The sequence below is a fragment of the Misgurnus anguillicaudatus genome, chromosome 12, assembly GCF_027580225.2.
Source record: "Misgurnus anguillicaudatus chromosome 12, ASM2758022v2, whole genome shotgun sequence".
In the NCBI taxonomy this organism is placed as follows: domain Eukaryota; kingdom Metazoa; phylum Chordata; class Actinopteri; order Cypriniformes; family Cobitidae; genus Misgurnus; species Misgurnus anguillicaudatus.
The window spans coordinates 27342624-27367700 of NC_073348.2; the positions used below are offsets into that span (position 1 = coordinate 27342624).

The 25077-nt window shown below is 38.7% G+C and overlaps 1 protein-coding gene across 2 annotated transcripts in view; it reads left to right on the forward strand.

The window, feature by feature from the left end:
• Positions 1–25077, forward strand: part of frem2a (FRAS1 related extracellular matrix 2a) — a 67964-nt gene that overhangs the window by 12000 nt on the left and 30887 nt on the right. For both annotated transcript variants that reach the window (XM_073874260.1, XM_073874261.1), the window contains exons 3-6: positions 10040–10186; positions 13855–14085; positions 23950–24075; positions 24330–24581. In XM_073874260.1, the coding sequence (XP_073730361.1) occupies positions 10040–10186; positions 13855–14085; positions 23950–24075; positions 24330–24581 (756 nt within the window). The remainder of the gene's footprint in view (positions 1–10039; positions 10187–13854; positions 14086–23949; positions 24076–24329; positions 24582–25077) is intronic.

A 25077-nucleotide genomic window follows, 5' to 3' on the forward strand; every position in this document is an offset into this window, starting at 1 on the left:
AGACTAGTAGGCAGGTTCCGCATAGACACGTTACAATTTTGCAAAGGTGCACGTCAGGCTACGCAAAGCCTGTACACAAAGCCTACCCATAGCCTACGGCGTAGCTATGGCGTACAACCTATGCACGACTATAAATCGCACTAAAGCCTTGAATCGGCCTTAAAATGTCCTAATATTTTATTTAAATCTGCTCTCGTCCAGTTTCATTAGGTTAGATGTGGAGCTTCATTTTTGCTTTTTCTGATCTGAATCGAAGGTACGAATCCATATGAAAACCCCATTTCATAAAATAGTAACGTTCTTCTGTAAGATCAGCTTGATTTTTCGGTAACACTTTACAATAAGGTTGTAAAAGTGATAAAATGTTATTTATTTTAAGGGTTACCAAAAGTAATTTTTTAGGTAGATCAGAGTTTCAGTTTTTACAGTGTTTCTAGTAGTTACTAATGTTAAAGGGGACATTTTATAAAAATCTGACTTTTTTCATGTTTAAGTGCTATAATTGGGTCCCCAGTGCTTCTATCAACCTAGAAAATGTGAAAAAGATCAACCAAGTAACTTGGTTTTGGTAAACCATTCTCTGCAAGCATGTGAAAACATAGCTCATTGAAATCTGGCTCCCCTTGTGATGTCAGAAGGGGATAATACCGCCCTTTAATCTTCACTATACAACCACGGCACTGCCATCTAGTGCAAAGATCAGCTCATTTGCATTTAAAAGGACACACCCAAAACGGCACATTTTTGCTTACACCTACAAAGTGGCAATTTTAACATGCTATAATTAATTATCTATATGGTATTTTGAGCTAAAACTTCCCATACGTTCTCTGGGGACACTAAAGATTTATTTTACATTTGTTAAAAAGTCTTGTGTAATGTCCCCTTTAAAGGAACAGCATGTAGGATTGTGGCCAAAACTGATATTGCAATCACAAAACTTGTGGCTAAAACTGGTATTGCAATCACACAACTGGTGGCCAATACAAAATGACAACATAAACATCAGTTGGGGGCTGCAACTCCACTTTTAAAATGACAATATCCTGGCCAGACCACTGTTGTCTTTTTAATGTCTAGTGACATATCAGGGCCATTTTATGATTAATTGATATAAATTTCTTACATACTGTTCCTTTAAGTTAGAACCTAACATTATTTAATGCACAATAATTACAGTAAACAGTTGTATAAGTATTAACTAACATTAACGAAATATGCTGTAAATATATACTGTTTATTGTTATTTTTGCTAATCCATTAACTGATGCTAATCAATAAAACCTTATTGTAAAGTGTTACTATTTTTAGTAAACAACATACTGTGCTGGTTCCCTATCTAGACAAGTACTAATCCTCATACACCAGGTTAGACTAGCACGAAAATGTATGTAATGATTTTTTTTCCTTTTGACTGACACTAATACATTCAGTTCTCTATTAAAATATGTTGCAAATTGGAACCCCAGAGCTCCAGGTGAAGTAAAAGAGGACAGATTTATCAGTTACCCTTCCTTTGCGAAAGGTCATGATGATAGCGCTCATCCTGAATACTATTAGCCCTTACTCAACAGTCAAGCCTCAGAGGCAGAGCTACAAACATGACAGGATTGACTTCAGGGACACCGAGGCTACAGAGAACTGAGAAAATCTTTACGTGGCACGTCGTAGCTTTGGGATGTGTTTTTTTGCTGTGGGACTGTGGGAATATTTTCTTCGACATTTGTCGATGTGAATTCACCTCAGTGTTCTTTCGAAAGAGTAAATGCCATTATCTACTCAAATGCTTTGGATTTACCATTTATTGTAAATAGACTCGAGCATCAACATCAAGTTGAGAACAGGTATGGACCCAATTTTAAGCCATTTAACCCGCTTTGTTTCCACTAGCTTTTAGCTAAAAAGCAATTTCACAATCTGCTCACTACCTTTTGGTTTGTTGCTAAAGCTCCATTGTGTCTCAGGCCAAGTGTGTATCTGGTATTTTGAAGGTTTTTGTTGGGGATTTATGGAACAGGAGCTCAAAACCCAATCAACAATAGGGAACAACCGCCATTTTAGTGTGGATATAGATAACCACATGTTTGACATGAAATAATGGTGTGAATGGATATTTTTGCAGCTCTGTTTTACATAAATCAAGTAGCTATTGTTGACTACATAAGCTAAGGCAGATTGGAAGGCATACGCATGTGGAATACCAAGAACTGGCATTTAGTTTCCATTGAAAGAGGTGTCTCTTAAAAACCCAGTCAAAGGTGAGATGTGGGGGTAGTGCAGGTATTTAGGGTCAGTGTGGTGCTCGGGATTAACCTTAGACCTGCATGGTTGACTGATTCAGGGGCAAGACCACACCTGCCTGGACTCGTCAGGTACTTCAGATGCTCTGTCTTACCTGTTTAAACATTTAGAAGTGACAGTGATCGAGTAGACAGGAGATGGACCAATAAGTTAGATCAATGTGTTTAGTTACTCTTTCGTAGAGTTCTTTGAATAACCATGACAAAGCCCGTGTGGTGACAGCATCCAGCTTTTGGAGACTACAGCAAACATAAGTGTCTAGGTTACTCTCTGATTTAGGCACGCATGACCGACATGGGCGAGCGAAGGGCAGCACGAGGCACCTGCGAAAAAATGCACAACTGGGATTTTAACCCCTCAATTCATGTCACCATGCTGTAAGTTAACCTGTTTGGGACTGACCTGTTAGGGACTGCCAGCAGCAATATCACCCTGTATCCCAAGACTGGTTGCCCACTGAAGCTAAGTAGGGTTGAGTCTGGTCAGTGGGCTACTTGGATGGGAAGACCTCCTGGGAAAACTAGGTTGCTGCTGGTAGAGATATTAGTGAGACCAGCAAGGGGTTCTCACCCTGTGGTCTGTGTGGGTCCTAACACCCCAGTATAGAGATGGGGACTCTATACTGTCTAAAAAAGCATCGTCCTTCGGATGAGGCCCAGGTTCTGACTCTTAAAAATCCAATGTCTTTCGAAAAAAATTAGAGATGTGGGCATCCTAGACAAATTTGTCCATTGGCCTAGTCATCCCCATATATACTAATTGGCTAAATCAATCTGTTCTCTCCACTAATAAGCTGGTGTGTGGTGTGCGTTCTGGCACAATATAGCTGCTGTCGCATCACTAGTTCAGCTTTCTTAATCCAGCCCAAAATAAGAAAGTGAGGGCACAGCTTCTGTGACTGCAGCCAAAAGCTCATTGAGGAAGGATAGGAGAAACTAGAGCTCCATAAAAAGCGTCGGGCCAGGATGAGTGATATCATCTAGAGATTCGAGAGATGGAAAGTGCCAGGCGGAAAATGTAGAACAAGCAGCTGTTACAAGCTTAAGGACAGATTGAACAACCAAATATAAGCAGTCGGATGGTGGTTATGAGACACTGAGTGACGCCTTCTTTATATGCAAAGGTGGAAAATCAAATCAATCCATTTTTTTCTCCTTTCAGAGGCACCTGTTCATCAGCCATGCTTAAATAAAGCATTTGCTTATTTTATTTGCTAACATTTTATAGTGCACCGGAAATTGTTAAAAATGGTCTCTATCTGTCACTTCGGCAGTACATTAAAAGGTCTTAATATGTAAAAATTTGGTACCAATATGCACCTCTGAGTTACTAATATGTACTCTTAGGAGCTAATCACAACAAACGCGTTTTAAACACTTGGAAACGCAAGGCGCGTCGCACTCTCTTTTTTTAAAAAGGCAATTACAGAGTCAGCTGTCTTGTCAATCAAATATTGAAGCGTGAGCGCTCTTTTGCTGTTAACTGTCATATTAGCAGAAACTTTAAAAAGAGGACGCTTGCTCTGACCTTGTTTGAGGGTGAGAGGCGCACAAACTCGCAGGAGACAGTGAGGGACTGCAGTACGGTTCTTTCAAGCAACTGTAAACTCCTGTCACCACAAAGGAAAGCCCGCCTCTCTCCTCATTCAATTGGACAATGGAAAGACGCGAATGGCGCTTTTCCGCTCTCATCACTCTTTCAAAAGTGCGTGCTGTGACTGGCGGCAAAACGCAAGGCGTTTGGTGCGCATAAACAGCACGCATATGCTCACTGCCCATAGAATATCATTAAAAAAAGCAACTGTCATAAACACTTTTGGTGTGATCGACCCCTTATGCTGCGTTCACACCAGCCATGGTAGAGGCGTCAAGCACGAGTGATTTCAATGTTAAGTCAATGTGAAGACGCGTTGACGTGCGACTGCCGGTCTCACGGCGCGGTAGATGCGATTCCGCCTTATTCGCGCGAATGCCGCAAATTGAGCGTTACTGCGGGAAATGCGCAATTAGAAAATTTTTAACTTTGGCGGAAAAACGTGCTGCGTTAACAAATCAGGAGTTTGCTGTAGTAGTGACGTGATTACAGGAAGTGAGCAAAGTCGCAGAAGCACCTCCCATGAGGCAAATTTCCGCGTGAATGTCTCAATAACTAGAATTTCACGCACGGCTTTCACGTGCGAATGAAGCGAGTAAATGTTCAAGCGGCAAACTAGATGCGGTACAAGTTAATTTGACGCCTCAAACGTGGCTGGTGTGAACCCACAGTTATGGGGCAAGCACACCGAAGCACACGCCAGGCGGATGCCGAATGCCAGCCTTTTTTTACCCGACTGTCAGCTTTGCTTCTGCTTTGTTTATCAGTCGTTGTTTGATGCACTGGTTGGTTGTTGTGATAATTGTCCTGCCCCTCCTCCACTGTGATTGGACGGCTGTGTGAGAACTGACATTGACGAGCTGAGCTTTTCACTCAAAGTTGAATATTTCTCAATAAAGCAGACGCTTGGCGTTTTTTCCGCGGTCAACGCTGAGCGCCGACTTTCAGCGCTGAAAAAAAAACAATACGCTTCCGTTGGAAACAATTGAAAACATACGCCAGCTGCGGGCGTAAAACCTTTGGTATGCATGCTACCTTAAGGAACAAAGCTGTACTTTTTGAAAGGGTACCGCTCCAGTGACAGTCCCAACCGGGTCGTGAGTCGCAGGTGGTAAGTAAAACTGCATCAAATGTCGGTGTTTTGTTGGCAGTCGCCGAATAAATGCATATATAATGTGAACGACACAAACATATAGTGAATCATAAGTTATCCAGAGATAGTGGGATAACTTAACCGTACTCCTGGCTTAATCTAAACCCTGTCCAGGAAACTGCCCCATTATGTGCCACACAGATAACTTTGGATTTGTTAAATGCGCAGCATAGCAAATCAGTAGGACTTATTTACCTGCTTTCAATTAGTTAAATGTGTGAAGGTTGGGCTAGTTGAAAAATATATACTTTACTTATGATTGATGTGTTTGGTATGCACTAATGAATAGTACTCATCTCTATACCACATAGGAATACTCCATTATGAGCAGTTTGATTCAATCATATGCTCCAATTGTCTTTACAGCGCTGATAATATGAACCCTCATGAATTGAAATAGCAGGTTGTAAGTACCCGCGGGGGTCAGATTCATTTGACTACTGTCAGGCTTTTTTCAGCTGCTCAGGGCTGTGAGTGAAGGAACAGGGGTGTATCTGATTCATTATTTGTACGTTGTGTTTTATAGATCGAGCTTGACTGAGTGTGGCTTCACATGCACCAAACAATCATTAGGCTTTAATGAGGCCTTCTGAGCGACTGTGAGCTGCCATGTCTATCTAGAAAACACAGTTTCAACAAACCAGCTCTGACTCTCTGTTGTTTAATAAAGTCATTAGGGGCTTTTGTGTGAGAAGTTTCATGGAGACTGTGTCTTCGGGGTGTGGACCAATCCATTGAGCTTCAGAATGACAGTTTTATGGAAGAGAAGATAATGAAGGCTTGGTATTGTTCAGCTTAACAACAGAAGAAATACAATAGACTTTCATATTTTTATAGTTGTACGGTTGTTCCCTTGTTACAGAATGATTTTTTTCTGGTATTTTACTAGTTAGACCCACTATTTGTATTATTAATATGAATAAATATAAAATATAATAGATATCATTTGAAATATAAGCAAGATCAAACCACCAATTACTTGCAATACAATGTAAAACATCCCTTATACTTACATTGAACGTGGGATTTGAGTCATATATGGGGAACAGGATATCTTGGGGACCTGGTCTTAAAAACCATCAAAAGACCTTAGCAACTACATTACAGTGCCTTGGTAACCAGTCACAGCACCACAGCGTAATTTCCCCAAGTTTTTTATGTAATTTTACAGAAAAGTGCTACACGTTTTCTTCATAAAATGGGAAAATCTTGTATCCTGCTGAGCAATCAGTCAATAGTATAACTGGTTGTGCTGTGTTTATTGGCTAAATGATCTACATAAATACCAAGAGAAATCTGAAGTCTACAAGTTCTTCGCACGTGTGGAAATTGCACATATTTTCTATTTTAACCACTTGCAATTTATTGCGTATCCCTAATACAATACTGTAGATTGATCGAACCTTAGATGGAAAATAAAGCATAAATGCAGCTGGGGTAATGCTCTGACGGCATTTATATTTTGTCATAAAAGGACAATAACAATGCTTTTAGCCGGGGTAACTTCCCCTCACAGTGGTATCATAACACATTGTCACCTGTTAAAGGGTGATTATTAGCATATTTGTCTTAATTTAGATGTCATGTCTACTTGATACAAGCCACATTATTCTAAATTCAATTGTGGATGTGGCCACCCAGCCTAAACTAGATGGCTGGTTTTTGCTGGTCTCACATCCAGGTTTAAGCTGGTTAAGCTGTTGTAGCAGGCCTCGTTTGGGACACTTTAAGCTGGTCTGGTCAGGCTGAAAGACCAGCTGACCCACCAGCTTGACGACCTTGGCTAAGCTGGTTGGCTGGTCTTAGCTGGTTTAAGATGGAACTAGATGGTTTAAGCTGGTCCTCCCAGCCCTGGTCTTCCAGCCTGGTCAAGCTGGTGGATTAGCTGGTCTCCCAGCCTAACCAGCTAAGACCAGCTTAACCAGCTTAGTCCAGCAAACCATCTTAGGCTGGTTTTAACTAGTCTCCCAGCCTGGTTTTAGCTGGTCTTTGCTGGTCAGGCTGTGAAGACCAGCTTCACCAGCTTTGCAGGGGTGGGAGGACCAGCTAAAACCAGGCTGGGAGACCAGCTAAATCCAGCCAACCATCTTACGGCGCATTCACATAGGCTGGTCTCCCAGCCTGGTTTTACCTGGTCCTACCAGCCCTGCAAAGCTTGTAAAGCTGGTCTTCGCAGCCTGACCAGCTAAGACCAGCTTAAGCCAGGCTGGGAGGACCAGCAAAAACCAGGCTGGGAGACCAGCTAAATCCAGCCAACCATCTTAGGCTGGTTAAAGATGGTCTCCCAGCCTAGTTTTAGCTGGTCTTATTTGGTTAGGCTGTGAAGACCACCTTTACCAGCTTTGCAGGGCTGGGAGGACCAGCTAAAGTTTCAATTCAGTAGAGCAGATTGTAACTTTTCTGTCATATTATTGTAATATTTTTGGCTCTATTTGAATATACCTATAAAAAATGACAAATTTTACATATCTGACCCAGTCTATGAAAACCGAGCTAAAGTCCTTTTTTGTTTTCTACATAAAATCATCCCTCATAAAGTAAAATACATTCTGTAAAAATATAACCTTGATATTGTTAATATTGACCGAGTAAGGTAATGTCAGAGATTAGTGCGTCAGTACAATACATTCTTACTGACCTATGACACCACCATAATAATTCAATAAGCCACATGCAGCAAACTACTGATTTTTAATAAATGTCAAATCTATGTATTTATACTTTAACAAAATCCATAAAAATACAGTAATATTGGGAATATGTTGCAGTTTTAAAATCTCTCAGGCAAAGTTAAAGACTGAGATATCAAGAGCCCTGGGTTAGCTCCAGGACATCATGTGAAACAAGCATAGAAAATTGAGAATTTGACAGAAATTGAGAATTTGTCTCTGATGTTTTGCATTAATGTGAAGTAAGTTATTACAAACATGTGCAGAGTCTGATCCATGATGTGAATATTAATGAGAAAGTTGTGCGTGTATAAATATGCGCGTAGTGCAGTGGTTCTCAGACTTTGTGACCCAGTAATCTAAGACAGCGTTTAAAGCCCATGCTGTTTCCAGGCTCATTGGAATTACGTAGTTCTGCCTACATTTCTGCATAACCTAAAATATGTTCCTCCTGGTACATATTGCTGCATTTTTGGGTTGACATGTTCACTATAGGCACTGGAGTTGCTTGTTTTTTCTCTATTTTTTTTAAAGGTTTATTTTTTGTTCTAAACTGCAAGGACACTTTAAGTCTCTTAGGCATGCCATGCATTTGCATGCATACAATTAAATCTACTTTTAATTTTTGTATGTGTCTGCTTTATAACTTTTTAAATTCTGCGTCAAAAACAAAATGCCTCTTGTGCACATTCCATCAAAAGATCCAGCGATGTTCTTGGAACAACGTATTTTAGGTTATGCACAGATGTAGGCAGAGGTATGTATGGCGAGTTTACCTGGTTTGGCATTTTTGCATTGTGGCTATTATGAGTGGACAAAGAGCGGCCTTCAGGGTAGTCATTAAAAAAATATTCACCATTGGTTTTCAGTGGAGCAGATTGTCTGTGCTGAAGGCTTTGAGACTTGTGTGCTTGCTTAAAATTATTTTATAAATCCGCAATGTTTCCCTGGTTTTGAGTGACATTCACAACTTTTGTCATTTAATTTAGGCATGAAATGCTGCCAAGCATACGCTTCAAGATTTCATTTGTTTTTAAAGAAAAAATCAGCCTTCTCTAAAGAGATAACTGCATGCCACCGGCCTTTTTTGTTATTTTAGAATGAATGAACAGCTTTGTGTTCACTTAACAATTGATTTGGTTTACACTCAATAAAAACAAACAAAAAAATAGATTTGCAGAAATAGGCCCTACAGTAAGTAGGACTTTGTGAGAGCAAATTATTTGTAAGCATTTGTAAGCAATAATGCACCTGCTATTCTTCAGGAACATTTGGTAGACAGGGTGGGTGTGAAATTTGTATTAGTTCAATCAATCTGAAGTGAAATATATTTTAATTCAAGTAATTTCAGCTTACACTCTTAAATAAAAATAAAGGGTATCACTATTAACTTGCAAAAGATGAAAATATTTATTGCGACGTTTCGATCACAAGATCTTCCTCAGGCATACATGTATATACAGACATACATATTCATGTATGCCTGAGAAAGATCTTGTGATCGAAACGTCGCAATAAATATTTTCATCTTAATAGTGTGCGGGATACCCTGTATTTTTATACATGGTAGGACTTCATTGTCTCTCTATCCTACACACCTATCCGGGACTAACAGGTGTGCGACATTGTTCTTCTTGGCTTACAATAAAAGGTTTTGGCTGTATGGTTCCAAAAAGAAGTAGTGTAAACGTAATATGATCAGCTTTGGTTTTGATAGCCTAAACCGAAAAACTATTTTGTCTTTGATGCAGATTTTAACATAACTTTCATAGTTATGGATGTCTATAATATTTGATATTCCTATATTTTTACTCTATGGGTAGTGCAGGCTGACTTTTGGGACATAAGGGTCTTCCTTTTGTCCTTATCATTTATGCATATATGCATGGAGTCATGCATTTTATATATTTTGAATTAACTCAAATGTATCTTACATCAGTTCATTTGGGATTCATTACAGTGGCTCTTATTTTACAGTAATAACCAAGTAAAGGTCAAAATGTGTTTCAATTCAGTGTGACCACATTGAGAAATACTGTATGTTTTGTGATACACACATGCATACAGATGACTTTCACATTTTCTTACCCGTGCAAAAATTATTCAGGGTTTTACTACAGTTAAAACCAAAAAGACATGCTTACTATAGTAAACCATGGTTTCATCAGTATGGCAAAAAATTGTTAATTTTTTAGAAAAAAGAATCATACTTCACATTGAAAAATCTGGTGGGACTGCATTTTTCCCATTGTTTGTTTACATTATGTTTGAATTACCTAATAATCCTATTTAAATCCAAAATTACCTCTTTTTTTGTATTCAGGAAAAAACAAACTGAAGGACCAGCAGTTTCGTCTAAACTGGGCTTGGATTTCTCTGGAGAAGCCAAACTACTTTGTGGATGAGCAGGACAAAGTTCTCGAGGTTGTCCTACGACGACGAGGTTTCCTTGGAGAAACTTCCTTTGTTGGTAAATATGAGTCGACGGCATCATTTCATTTACATTTCTAGCATTTAGAGTAAAGTGCTTATTTTTGACATTCGCAGTTTCCCTTTACCTTATTTTTGTGCCAAAAACAAACTGCTGTTCAGAAACGATTCAACCGAGAAGTCAAAAGTACCTTCATTAGCATTCTGTTGTGTCTCTCCTCACAGCGAGAGCTGGTTTTACTTAAGCCTATCAATAGGAAGCTGTTAGAGATGTTTTTCGAAGTGCTTTTTGGCTTCTTTGTGAGATGAAAGCCCTCGTTCGCTCTTCAGGATCAGTCCTTTGTGTGGCCAGATATATATGCTTATCTTGCCCTGCACTCCGCTCAGCACGGTTTCACATGTGGTCAGTGTTTATGAGACCGAGGGTCTTTGTACACGCTGCTTAGTTTTGTGGTTGGTGTGAAAAGAGAAGATGTGAAAGTCCAAAAGATGCGAGGGAGGGGGCAGAAGCAGATGTAATTAATAGCGGTCTAGTCTAATGCAGGTAAATGAAAATGAATGACGTTCCCTGTCTCTAGGGGGCGGTAGATTAATCAAGCTTTCTCTGTGACCCTAATCAGTCCATTCACCTGTGCAGATGAGTTCGGTTGTGTGTGCGCTGCATCCTTATTCGCCTACATACACTATGCCCTAAAAGTATGTAATGTTTTCGTTATGGGAAAGTATACGCATTTTTGTAAGAAGCAAAAGGGTGATTCTCACGATATCCAGACTCAAAGGTGTCCAGCATCAGATTTTTTTAAAAAAAGCCATTGAAGCCATTTTTTTGCACATATAAGATTAAGGTCTGAACTTACTATAACACTTATTTTTAGAGGACTTCCTATAGAATTATTAAAATTTTTTAGATTATCATTATCAAAATTATCATTACCGCGACATGATATTACATTAAATATATGCAACTCATGTTTCGGTAATGAGAACAAAAAAATTGTCTAGGTACTATGACAAACAAAATTTCAACTTTTATCTGGAGAGAAAAATAAGAACTGCTTAACTGGTCTAAACTTACTAGAACAATTATTTTTAGAGGATTTAAAAAATATTTCCTAAAGAATTATTCATTTTTTTAGATTATCATTATAAAAAATTATCATTTCCACAACATGATATTACATTAAATATATGCATTTACAAACTCATGTTTCGGTAATGTGAACTAAAAAGTTGTCTAGGTACTATGACAAACGAAATTTCAACTTTTATCTGGAGAGAAAAATAAGAACTGCTTAACTGGTCTAAACTTACTAGAACAATTATTTTTAGAGGATTTAAAAAATATTTCCTATAGAATTATTAAATGTTTTTAGATTATCATTATAAACAATTATCATTACCGCAACATGATATTACATTAAATATATATATTTACAAACTTATGTTTGGGTAATGAGAACTAAAAATTTGTCTAGGTACTATGACAAACAAAATTTCAACTTTTATCTGGAGAGAAAAATAAGAACTGCTTAACTGGTCTAAACTTACTATAACAATTATTTTTAGAGGATTTAAAAAATATTTCTTATAGAATTATTACATTTTTTAGATTATCATTATAAAAAAATTATCATTACCGCAACATGATATTACATTAAATATATGCAACTCATGTTTCGGTAATGAGAACTAAAAAGTTGTCTAGGTACTATGACAAACAAAATTTCAACTTTTATCTGGAGAGAAAAATAAGAACTGCTTAACTGGTAAAAACTTAGTAGAACAATTATTTTTAGAGGATTTAAAAAAATATTTCCTATAGAATTATTAAAGAAAATAATTATAGAAAAAATAAGAACTGCTTACCTGGTAGCCATATTGAGTGTCACAGTCAATTATGTCCCTTCCAACAATTTTATTTTGAAAATGTTAGTTCCTTGGGGGCTTAAACAATGACTGAAAATTGTTGCGGAGGATGAGGATATTTTTCTTGGACACATTTATATTCCTTATTATTGTCTCTACGTTTACCAATGATCACCAAATACCACATGTTTCTTTACTGTAAATGTTTATAGTATAACATGCACTGAAGCTATATTTTTTATTATAAATATTTCCATGTCAAAGAACCAAAATCCAGTCATGGACACATTGCGGTAATGAAACTTTTCCCCTTAAATGTGAAAAAAAATTATTTAATTTGAAATTGTGTACAAAATAGTACCTGAAGAGATGTTTAAAATTGAATGCTTCTTATTTTGATACTCTTACTTTGCATTTACTTTTTCACAAGAATCACCCAACGTATGCTACATGTGTAATGGAAGCAAACTGGGGTTTTCTGTATGATAGCACAGATCCCCACATATGATGAACCTCCTTTCCTAAAATCATTTCCATTGATATTTTGTATAAGACGACAATTCTCATTGATTTTGAAGGGTAGTAGGGTAGTAGAAGTGCGATTAACGTACATCTTCTTCTGTACCCTTTGGAGTGAGATGCAGTAAATGCCTAACATCACTGCAACATCCTTACATCCCTCCAAACCCCTACACCCCCAGCCCTGCCCGTTTGGCGTTTCTTTTCTCTCTTTTCTTCATATCTTTCTTGCTATGCTGCTTGTTGTGGTGAGAATGAGCCCCCCTGTTGTTAGAGAAATGGAATTGAAAGCTCTCTTTCTCTTGTTTCCCTTTTATTGCTCTTTCTCTTATATCTTTTAGTCAATTTCAGTTTTTTTCCAACCCCCTACTTTCTTGGCTTTTCTTAAAAGATTTCTTCACATGTAAAGACTTGGACAAAAGCATATGCAAGGGTTTTTGTTCTCTTCATAGTGGCGAAAGCATGTGTTCAGTCAAATTCAGAGATAGCATGCGGCTAAATGAACTTGGGTTTGATTTGATTTTTTTGTTTCATAACTATGGGTTTGATTCCTAAAAATCATGTATATACTGATCTTGAATGTAAGTTTGAATAAACATTGAACATGAAATTTTACATATTTTCTATATGTATGATTGTTTGCAACAATTGAATGAGATATCTAAGACATTCAGTGTTTCTAGTGTCAGTAAAGAAACTCCCTATATCTACAATCAACATGTATCATGTAACTGATAATCATCACCTTCAAACATACAGTTTAGTGTTATGGATTGAAAGATCAGTAATCTGTCCAGCATTGATTTATAAGACTGAAGTGATTTAGTTCCTAACATCTGTTCGGGAGGTTCTGGCAGACGAATCCCTGACGGTGGCCCTGCTTGATGTATCAGAGATCAAACGATTTCGGGGAGGCTTTCCCACTGTCTAAAAATCCCATCACAGCTTCTTATCAATGTTACAGTCGAATTAAATTGAGTGTACATGCTGTACTTTAGTAGTCCATGATCCTTGAATTTGTTCCCATACTAGGTTTGGAGTAACGGAGGGCTTCAGCCCTGAGGCTTTTTAACCTTGGAAATCTATTGAATGAATATCTCTTTCTGAATAGCATCGGCAATACATAGAGATCCCTAGCTACTGTACCCCACTTTTATAAACCTAGGAAATGCAGACATAAGCTAATCCCTGCTCATAAATTTGATAATATGCTTCTCTGAGAAGATCCTTTGCAAACTGATGACTCATGACACCTGGAGATATGAAGTTGGGAAAAGTTGGTACAGATTGAGGTCAAACTGTGTTGTTTGTTGTATTTTTAAGGTATTGGAACTCTGGATGGCAGTGCTGAGAAGGGGAAGGATTTTCTGGGGAAATCTCAGAAGCAGGTGCAGTTTAACCCCGGCCAAACCACAGCCACGTGGACGGTGAAGGTTCTCCCAGATGGCAAATATGAGCAGTCAGAGAATTTCCAGATTATCCTGACTGAGCCGGTTATGGGTGCTCTGGAGTCTCCAGCAACAGCCATGATTGAGATCGTGGATCCAGGAGATGGTGAGTCCAACACAAGCTGACCAGATATTTTCTGATAAACCTAGGATGTCTTTCTGTCTGTCTCTCTGTCTGTCTTCCTACCTACCTACTTATCTATCTGGCTATCTATCTGTCTACCTACTTACCTATTTTCATACCTCCCTGTCTCCCTATCTATCTGTCTGTCTGTCTGTCTATCTATCTGTCTGTCTGTCTATCTGTCTGTCTGTCCCATACATACTGCATATTAATTCGGTTGTCACTTCACCCTTTAATGCTCCTGTTCTGTACACACACATAGTTCAGTAATTTACGCATTTTACAACCGAATTAACTTGAGGGAAATTGAGGGAGTGACAACCGCGTTTACAGAAACTTTGCATAGTGTGTACATAACCGAACTGAACAACTAGTAGTTAACGTGCATCATGGACATGACAGATCTGTCTTCTAAAACAAAAAATGTCTAGAAGGGGAAAAGTCTTCTGTATGCATGGTGCAGAAAAGTGTTTGCTGACCAGTGTTGCCAGATCTAGCACAAGAACAAGAAAAATCCAATAAAACCCCAAATAAATCCAGGTCCTTTACCTCAAAAATCAAAATATTGGGACAGGCATCTTTACACTTTAATAACACCAAAAAACTTGATTGCTTCATGAGCCAAAAGCCACAAACGGTTGAAGGATAATTCCGATATTTGGCACTTTGATTCTCGTTTCTGGTTTGTTTTGGATGAACTGCAGTGGTGGACGCAGAGATTTTGACGGTGTGTTGTGTCTTGAGTTTTTGGCTCGTTTGGAGGCGTCTCTTGACTGCTTCAGAGTGGAGGTCAATGGCCATGCACAAACATGTCATTAAAACAACACTTAACGTTCATTTTCAAAACTGTGCTGCTCACCGAGTGGTTCGTGATGTTCGTTGATGATTAAAAACAAGTTGTGTAGCGAAATACAGTTTCTGTTGTGTTTTATTTGACATTTTGTAAAATTCCATTGACTTCTCTTGGAAGACTGTTTGCTCGCTGATATATCATTCCGCCGCCGGGAAACAGAAAAGGGTCTGTTTGTTTTTACATGTGGTTGCAGTTTTTTCGCTCGGTTTCTCTCAGAATAAATTTTTCCCATATTTGTAGGGCTGGACCAGAATATTCGAATATTTGTTCCGTGGGTTGACATTCGATTTTCAGTTTTGAGATTCGAATATATATATAAATATTTTACAGCGTTAATGCAGAGCTTTTGCCAAGCAGGAAGTGCGCTTCACGCTCCCGCTCTATAGGTGGCGCAGACAGACCAACATCCATAGCCAACAGCCACCAAACGGCACCAGTGTGGAAGAGATCGCCTTGAACGTAAAGCACGCTTCCTGCTTTGGCATTTACGCTAATAGTGTTGTAAATAACGTTCAGTTTCTTGCAAAAACTGATTGATTTGCTTCACAAGATGTCAATATGTCACACGGAGTTATGGGGAATTACTGTTGTATTGGATATATATGCTTTAGCTCTTAAAGTGTGCGGATCTGTTGACTTGCATGACGGAGCACCGGGGTTTCTGCAAAATATCTTCTTTATTGTTCTGCTGATAAAAAAAACATATTGGATGGTGTAACTGTTATAAATAAACTTGATTTTGAAAGTATGCTACCGTTTTATTACAGTTTGTTGGACTACGTTCATTCATGCTTCAGACTCAAATATAGAGCGGAAGTATATACGCGGTTGTGAGGTATCTGAAAAAATAATTCCACTATAGCAAATAACACGGATTGAAATCATACATTGCGCCAATATATTTGTTTTTAATCATCAACGAACACCACGAACCACTCTGTGAGCAGCACAGTTCCGAAAATGAACGCTAAGCGTTGCTCTAATGACATTCTGTGCATGGTCATTCACTTCCATTCTGAAGCAGTCAAGAGACGCTTCTAAATGAGTCGAAAAGTCAAGACATGACCCATTGTCAAAATTTCTGTGTCCATCACTGTAGTTCATCCAAAACAAACCAGAAATGAGACTCAAAGTGTTAAATACCGGAATTATCCTTTAAGCGCCAAAATGACCAAGACAGGTTTATTGCAAAACTTAACACTCTAAAAAAAATTCTGGTTAAGCTGTGATACAGTTAGTGAGTGATAAGCATGCGAGACAGCAGAATGTTGCTATGGTTACCTCTGTGTCAATCATCACATTTTCGGGAGTGAGTCTTGTTCCGTACCGACATGAAACGAACATTTAGGGATTTACTCCATGCGGTTGTCACTCCCGAAAGTTTGCAGTGTGTACGAGGCCTGTCTGTCTATCTTTTTGTCTGTTAATTCTCAAACATTACCTACCTACCTACCTGTCTGTTTGTCTATAAATAGCCCTTTTCACACAGAGATTACGGAAAATACACGGAAATTGCGTCCGGGATTTTTCCGGGATCGTTTGATGTTTGGTTCATTCACACTGCCAAAGATTTTACAAAATCTGTGCGTGCATTCACGCATATACCGTAAAGATCCTGTAAAGTCACGTGATGTATTTAAGTTCCTGCACTTGGTAGTTTTTTTTCCACAGCGTCTGATCTTTGCTAATTATCCTTGATTTTTCACTTGAGAAACCAGAAGCATGCATTTTTGTTTATGCCAAGATCATAAGGAACGCGTGATGCGCTGTTCTGTCATGCTGGTGAATGATCTTAGCTTCAGCGCAGATAGTGACGAGCTCCCTGATCTCTGCTTCAGTCCAGTTTGCCGACAAAGTTTCTATTCGTAAATGTTCATCTGCGTTTAAAAAGCAGCTTTTCGTTGCTACAAACAACATTATTTTATTTATTTGGTATAATGCAATGTGTTTGCGTGGTTTATGGTTCTTGTACATACAGTACCAGAGCTATACATTACCTGTTAAATCACATGGATTACGTCATCTTTAGCTCATGCATAACTCTTCATACAGGATCACAGTTCTGCATGGATCCTTCTTTCCAATGAGTCAATTACACTTCAGTTCCCCCCGCATCATCCTCCCTGCCCAGGACAAGATTCCTGGTTGTCCAACCCCCAGATTTATGTAATGATAAAATGAGATCACACTCCCTGTTTCAAGCTCATTTAACCTCTATGCCTTACTCCGAAAACCGTTACAACTCCTACAAAGTGAGTCAAAGGTTGGACAGAAACAACAAAGCTGCTAAAAACATCTTGATCTGTCTTATTTTACATTTTTGAATGATGCGTATAAATAAACCACTGGCCTTATCTACATATTACAGATGCTTTTTCTATTTTCACTGGACTCTGATTATAGCATTCATATCTCATCCTACCTGCGAGCTGTTAGCGTATGACCACCCCCGCATATCAACGGCCTTTCTTTTCATCTTAGATTCCGCTCGCAGCAATCTCTATTCCGTAAGCACCTTGTCGATAAATGTAATTTGCCGTCAGTGGGTGTTTGAGAAAGGTTTGACACATCTGCGCCCATTCCCTCTGTAATTAAAGAGCTTCGCATATAAAAGTTATACTTGCATGAGTTTAGAAGAGGTCAATTCGAGAAAGAGCACATTGTCTGTAGGATCCGGAGAGATGGCGTTTAACAGCGGAGATCTCTAATGAGAAATTCGAAGATAAACCTGTCATCAAACTTTTCTTCACAGACCAGACTTTTATCTCTGGTTACAAAATATCTGTCGGTCTGTTGATCAAACCGCCTCGATCGCACGCTGTCTGCTTTGAGTTTTCTAGCCGAGAGCTCTGGCAGAATTATTTGACTATTCATCATCAATAGTATCTCACATTCTCACAATTACGATCGTATTTAGACGTGGGCCCTGAATAACCGGAGGCTTTCTTTGTTTTATGCCTGTATTTTTGACTTTATCTTCTCCATGGGTTCCCCAGATAATTAAAAATTTCATCCATCACGCCAAACGCAGCGATACTCTCCATCTAAATGTTTCTTAAGCCTGCTATCTCTAGAAGTTATTTCGCCACACAAAAACACAAAAATCTCTGCCGTTTCCCCAGTGAGCTAATTATCGGTTTTACGGTGGGATTTGTTTTTCGAGGCTGGAGTCTCACGGGAGGCTTAACGTGACGACGAGTAGCTGCTCTTTCTAGTGGCAAATGTGTGTGGAGGGGGGAGACGTGTCCGATCTGCACGCTGCGATCCATTTATATTTTCTTTCGGGTTAATTATCCTTTTAGCGTTCATGCGTGCGAGGTCAGCTCCCTCTCAGCCAAGTTGCCATCCTAGTGCATGAATATTTTAATGCGAGAGAGAGGTAGTTGTCTTCCCACAAGGCCCTTTGGAGACCTGCGTGACCCAGTTGTCACAGAGCCGCTCGCACATGATGGCTTACACGGACCTGCGGCGCAGACAAACGGTGCATCTGGAGCTGCATCTGCGATGATGTGACAAGCTTCCTGCGCTGCAGCCAGAACCTTTCAGTGCTGATTAGTGTAAAGAGTAAAAACAAAAAGAGGAAGGAATTAAAGGCGCTTACTTCAACTTTACTTTGTGGGTTTAATGTTGTGTGCTATAAAAAGGTTTGACAACCTTTTACAACACTGAAATACTTTATTTTAAAGACGGGATTTGAAAAGGTCAGATAAATCGTGTAGTTTTAAAATGTCATTATGTTTATGTATTGAGGTTGTACTGACATTTGAATGATTTACTTAACCCTAACCCTAACATTTCGAGGTTTACATTATATCAGTGGAGGGATCGAATCCATGACCTTTATGAGCTGCTTATGCAATGCTACACCAGTTAAGCTACAGGAACTTAAACAGTATTTTCATAAGATGATAATGACATGAATGGGGAAAACTGCTTAAATGGGTAAAGGTAAAAATCACGTTTCCGACCAACAATTAAAGGTGCCGTAGAATGTAAACCTGTATGTACCTAGTCATAGATGAATAATAAGAGTTCTGTACATGGTAATGATATATCATGGGTAGGGCTGTCACAAAGATTAAATAATCATCTCATCGCGATGATTTCAGATCACCGCAATGATTGTACATCTCTCTAAAAACACAAGGGGGAGCTGCAGCAGCTGTATAAACGAGACAGTATCCGATGGCGCTCCTTAACTATGAACTCCCAGGTAAAACATTAATTTCCAAAACAGCGATTTCAAATTTAGGGAAGTGAAGGATGCTATTGCAGCCACTACAGACATGTGGTCCGGTACTAATATGACCGATTGGCTACTATTTAAGGCCTGTTCTGGTAGAGTCCGTTTATTTTCATTGTATCTTTATTTTCAGTTATTTTTCAGACACTTTATTGTGTTTATTTCTTATGACGAATTTTCAGTTTAAAAGATATGAAGAGTTTGGTTCCAAAACGCAATAAATCCATTTTGACAAATTTCGGTAAAAACGTGTTTTCTATACCAAGAAAGTGACAAGATGAAAACCACTATTTTCTTTGATTTTCAAAGATTTATTATAAAAGCAAATTATTTTTTTCCACAAAATGCAATAAATCCATGACAAGTTTTTTTTTCAAAATGCTATAAATCTATTGAATCAACGGATAAATGTGCACTCATCTTTGCCATTTTATATTAATTTAGTTGACTAGTGGTATACACAGATTAAAAAAATAAACATTAATGGCATTTATCAAAACACTTACTTTGTCATATTTAGAACACTGTCATTGCTGCTGTCATCCTTGGGATGCCGTCGCTGAGCTTTTTTGACAGCGATCAGCTGTAAAATGTTTTGGTCCTGCTTGATTTTCGTTGTGTAAAATTATGAAAAGTTTTTCATAAGATCCCCTGGGGTCAATGTGTTAGCATGAGAGAAACTTGATGCTGTCGGGAGAACAAGCGATCGGCTCCCTGAGTGCCTCTCGCGTAAATTATTAGATGTTGATGGCTTACATTTCTTTCCCGTCACAGAAAACCATCACAGGTTTATCAATGCCATTATAGTAATATTTTGTTTTTGTTTGTTTGTTGATCACAAAGTACAAGGTAGATGAGGAAAACTAGGATTCCCCGTGTACTCAATGCGCCGCCATTGCTTGTTTACAATGTGTGGAATGATGCCATGTAATTTGTGGAGCGGATTTATTGCATTCTGTAGAAAAGGAGGAGTGGCGTTTATTACGTTTTGGCAAAAAAGGGAGAAAATATGACAGAATAACACGGCGGATATTGGATTTTGCATAAAATTAAGAATTTACTTTTAAATAGTGACCTGATATAATACTGATTCTGGCAGTAACTCATTTTTTTCAAAAATGGCGTTTATCGCGTTTTGGAATCAAACTATTCATATATTTATTAAATAATTACGTTTAAATATGTGTATTTAATATTTTAATATATATATTTACTGCCAGGTAAACCTTGCAAAATATTTAATTTAAATAATCACAACAATGTGTCAAAATTATTTCATGAACAAACAAAAAATGTAAGAGAATTAAATGTCAAAGAAAGAAAACAGATAATTAATCGTCATAATTGTCAAAGCCTTACAACGGGCAATTAATGTCATAGCGTCACAATTTATTACACAATTAACCATCAGCCAAATGCAACGCATAGTTTATTTGAATTGTACGTGTACACAGACGTTCGATGACCTACGCATACAAAGTACGCACAGTTACAAAATTCTGTACAGTGCACGCATACTCTTCTGTTGACAAAATTTGTGCCGCGCACACTGTATGCAGACCTTCGCATATGCATAAAAACAAGACTATTATTCTAACTTTAGGTTGCTTAGCAAGGCAGACTTCTTAACTCTTTCTTTCTTCTATTACCTGGACAGCCTGTCTCACCTTTTTGACCTTCTCAGTCTCCCTCTGTTCACCCACTGTTTTCTGCACCTATGCTCATAACTGCAGATGATTTTACCCGGCACAGAATGTAGAAGATATTTCTTACTTTCGGTTCGTACACAACAAGGTCAATTATTTATTCTTGAGGGCTTCAATGGGTATTCTTTTATCCAAGACCCTTCTCTGTGTAAAACATTCAAAGACCAGTGTGCACGGATTTGTTTGTGCAGAGAAGGTTTTGCTCTGAATCTCAAATCTGTCATAACTGCATTATGTTACTAAAAAGTCAAAAGAATGAATTGCAGTAGAGAGGGACAAACTGTTATTAAATTCATAGATTAATGCCAACCTTTGAGTTTGGCTGTGCAGTGATCGATACATTGATTTAATAGCAAATTTGCTGTGTTTTCTAACTTTGGCAAGGTCTTTTATCCATTGTCTTTGTCTATTCTGGATAAGACTAAACATTAGCCCTTTTGTTGAAATATTTAAAAATGATACAAATAAAATAAATCTTCAAGAAATCATTTTATTGGATCCCTCAATATTACTTAAGCTAAAACTACAACCATCCACTCACTTTATGCCAACATACTAATGATAAAATAATGATAATTTATTTTATACTAATAGCTAAAATATCTGGCTCATTTTGTGGGACTTCTCAGAACATAAAACAGGACTGTGCATGACTCATATAAGAAAAATGGAATGACATGAAAATTATGAAATAGCCTACATGTTTATATTCTGTACATTAAACCAACATGGGCGCTAAACTGCGGTGTTAAAGGGATAGTTCACCCAAAAAAGAAAATTCTGTCATCATTAACTCCCCCTCATTTTGTTACAAACCTGTATAAATTTCTTTTTTCTGATGAATACAAAGCAAGATATTTTGCAGAATGTTTGTAACCAAACCGAGCATGAGCCCCATTCACTTCCATATAGGAAAATCATACTATGGAACTGAATGAGGCTCATGAATGGTTTGGTTACAAACATTGCTCAAAATATCTTCAGTCATGTTAACCAGAACAAAGACATTTATACAGGTTTGTAACATCATGAGAGTAAGTAAATTATGACAGAATATTTATTTTTGGGTGAACTGTAAATGCGATGCAGTCAAAAATTTGGGTGGACCTAACTTTTGTGCTGGTGCACCTAAGAAAAGTTACGCGCACCAGTGCAACCAGTGCAAAAAGTTAGTGTAGAGCCCTGTAAATGCAGCCCTAAATGTATTTTTTAAAGTGACAAACATTACTAGGCATAAAAAGTCTAAGCTCCTCCCCTAGTTCCACTCATGCTTCTATTTCTTCTCCTCCTTAAAGAAAAAAACACCACAGTTTTTTAATATTTTGGGATGTTCTTACCTCAACTTAGAGAAATTAATACATACCTATTTTTATTCAATGTGTGCACTTGTGTTAGCATTTAGCCTAGCCTCATTCTTTTCTTATGATCCAAACAGGGATGAATTTAGAAGCCACCAAACACTTCCATGGTTTCCCTATTTAAAGATTGTTACATGAGTAAGTATGGTGGCACAAAATAAAACGTGGCGAAAAAATTTGAACTATATTTTTGGCGGAAGAGCACTTTTTGCAGTTTGCAGCACTTCGACCTCGGGCGCAGTAATATTGATGAAAGTCTGAGCAAGAGGGGAGTAGTCAGGAGTGATGATGTTACTGCGCGCCGAGGTCGAAGTGCTGCTCTTCCTCCAACAGTATAGTTCTCATTTTTTTCCGCTTAAAAAATCGCCACATTTTATTCCGTGCCACCATACTTACTCATGTAACAGTCTTCAAATAGGGAAAACCTGGAAGTGCCTGGTGGCCCCCAAACTCATCCCCGCTTGGATCCCAAGGAATGAATGGGGCTACGCCAAATGCCAACACATTCACAACGCGCTGCACAAAGATTAAGTGCACGCACTGAATAAAGATAAGTATGTATTAAATTGTCTAAGCTGAGGTAAGAACATAGTAAAATATTGAAAACGGTGATGTTTTCCTTTAAGCTGCGGTCACACTAGACTTTTTGTTCCACTAAGTTCCATTCATATGCATGAGAATGCATCAGACCGGAAATGTGACTGGCGGTATGTCGCAGGTCGCTGCGTAGCAGGTGGAGCGTTGTAACAGTACAAAACTGGTTCGTCACTGCATGACCTTTCTCTCTACTGAAAAGCACAAATGGACGAAGCCAAAGGTCATATTGATGAGAGCTCCTCGCCTACTGTCCTCAGCAATGTCCGACAAACACTCGCATGCTCAAAGTCTAGTGTGACCACAGCTTATTCACTTACTCTGAAAACCCTAATCTGTCAAACTCTTTGCTTTATTTACTCTTTCTTTACTTCTATTACCTGGACAGCCTGTCTCACCTTTAACCTTTTTATTCTCCTTCTATGCCAAGTGATCACCTGCAAACATGATGATTGAAGATGTTTGCAAAGTTTCACTGATAATTGCATGGAAGGATCTGGGACGGGACAGGGCACGCAAAAAAGGCATCTTCTTTTGCTTTTACCTTATTGGTCCCTGTGCGTCTCTGCTGATTTTAGAAACATCACCGAGCTTTCAATAACCGCCTTTTTCCTCTCTGTCTAAAGCATTCTTTCTCCATCAGTTCAATGTGCTATAAAAATCTGTTAGATGTTGACTCAAACCTGACCTCCGGTATTTGAAAATAGCAACGTCTCCCACTCAGCCAGACGCTTTCCTGTGCAGCACAGCTCGACGCATAACAGGCAAGGACGGATATCGATACTTCACGGCTCAAAGGCCACAAAAAACCTAATATAAAGCACTTGAATTCAAAAACGTCAATTTTTTCATAAAAAATTTGCTTTTGCCGTTTGTGCAAGATAAATGCATTTTACACGCCCTGTATAGACTCTTGTGATGTGAAATAATTATATATTGAGGAATCAATTCAGCGCCTGTGGTGCTATAAACCCCTGCAGTAATAGACCTTCTCATAGGGTGTCTGTAAATCCCTCGGTGGCTCATATAACAGACCACTATGGTGGGAACAGAAGCTCTAATGCTGAGCTTTATCTTTTTTTCTCTTGACAGAATCCACAGTGTTCTTTCCTCAGGCCAGCTTTGCAGTAGAAGAGGATGTCGGTGAACTCCTGATCCCGGTGCGCAGGAGGGGAGATGTCAGCGAGGAACTTATGGTGGTCTGTCACACCCAGCAAGGTGCAGCACACAACACATATTGTACTTATACATTGATGGGTTAACACGATGTCTGGAGACCCGAGCTTTGGTTTGTCTTTTTTTCAGATTTCTTACAGCTATTTTGGGGTTAGGAAAAAACAACAAATATAATAACCATATATAAAAAAAATAAAAAAGAGGGTCTTGGTACATTTCTGGTGCATGTGTTTTAAACATCATATAAACTCATTTATGAATAGGTTTTTAATTTATCCTTATAAATGCTCTTTCAGGGTCCGCCACTGGGACCGTTCCCACCTCGGTTCTGTCATATTCTGACTATATCTCCCGTCCGGAGGAGCAGGCCAGTGTTCTGCGCTTTGATAAAGATGAAACAGAGAAGCACTGTCGTGTGGTGATCATCGACGACTCGCTGTATGAGGGAGAGGAGAGTTTTAACATTACTCTTAGCATGCCTGTGGGAGGACGACTGGGACCAGAATATCACACCACTCGTGTCCATATACTGCCAGATCAGGATGACGGTAAGCACTTCTTAATGTTTGCTGTTTGGTAAATTAAACATTTAAATGAAACGTTTAGATCATTGCACACCCATGAAGCATTTTGAGCCGTGGTTTACGGTACATTCACATGGGGCGAAAGCGTTAACGCTTGACGGAAGGCTCGTCTGAAGCGTGGCCAACAGCCAATCACAGTGGCCGCAACACGTGCTCCGGTCTTGCTTAAACGTAATTGGCTGGCTCGCACTAGGTTATTTGCATAAGGTGATCTGATTGGCTGACACACGTGTTGGCGCTTAAAAAGTTGAGAAATTTTCAACTTAGCCGCAAGTAACGGCAGTGACGCGACGGATTCACAATTCAGCTTGGCAACGCATGGTGTTACCCATTAAAAGTAAAAGTGAGAAGCGTTAAAGGATTAGTCAATTTTCTTAAAAAAAATCCAGATTATTTACTCACCACCATGTCATCCAGAATGTTAATGTCTTTCTTTGTTCAGGCGAGAATAAATTTTGTT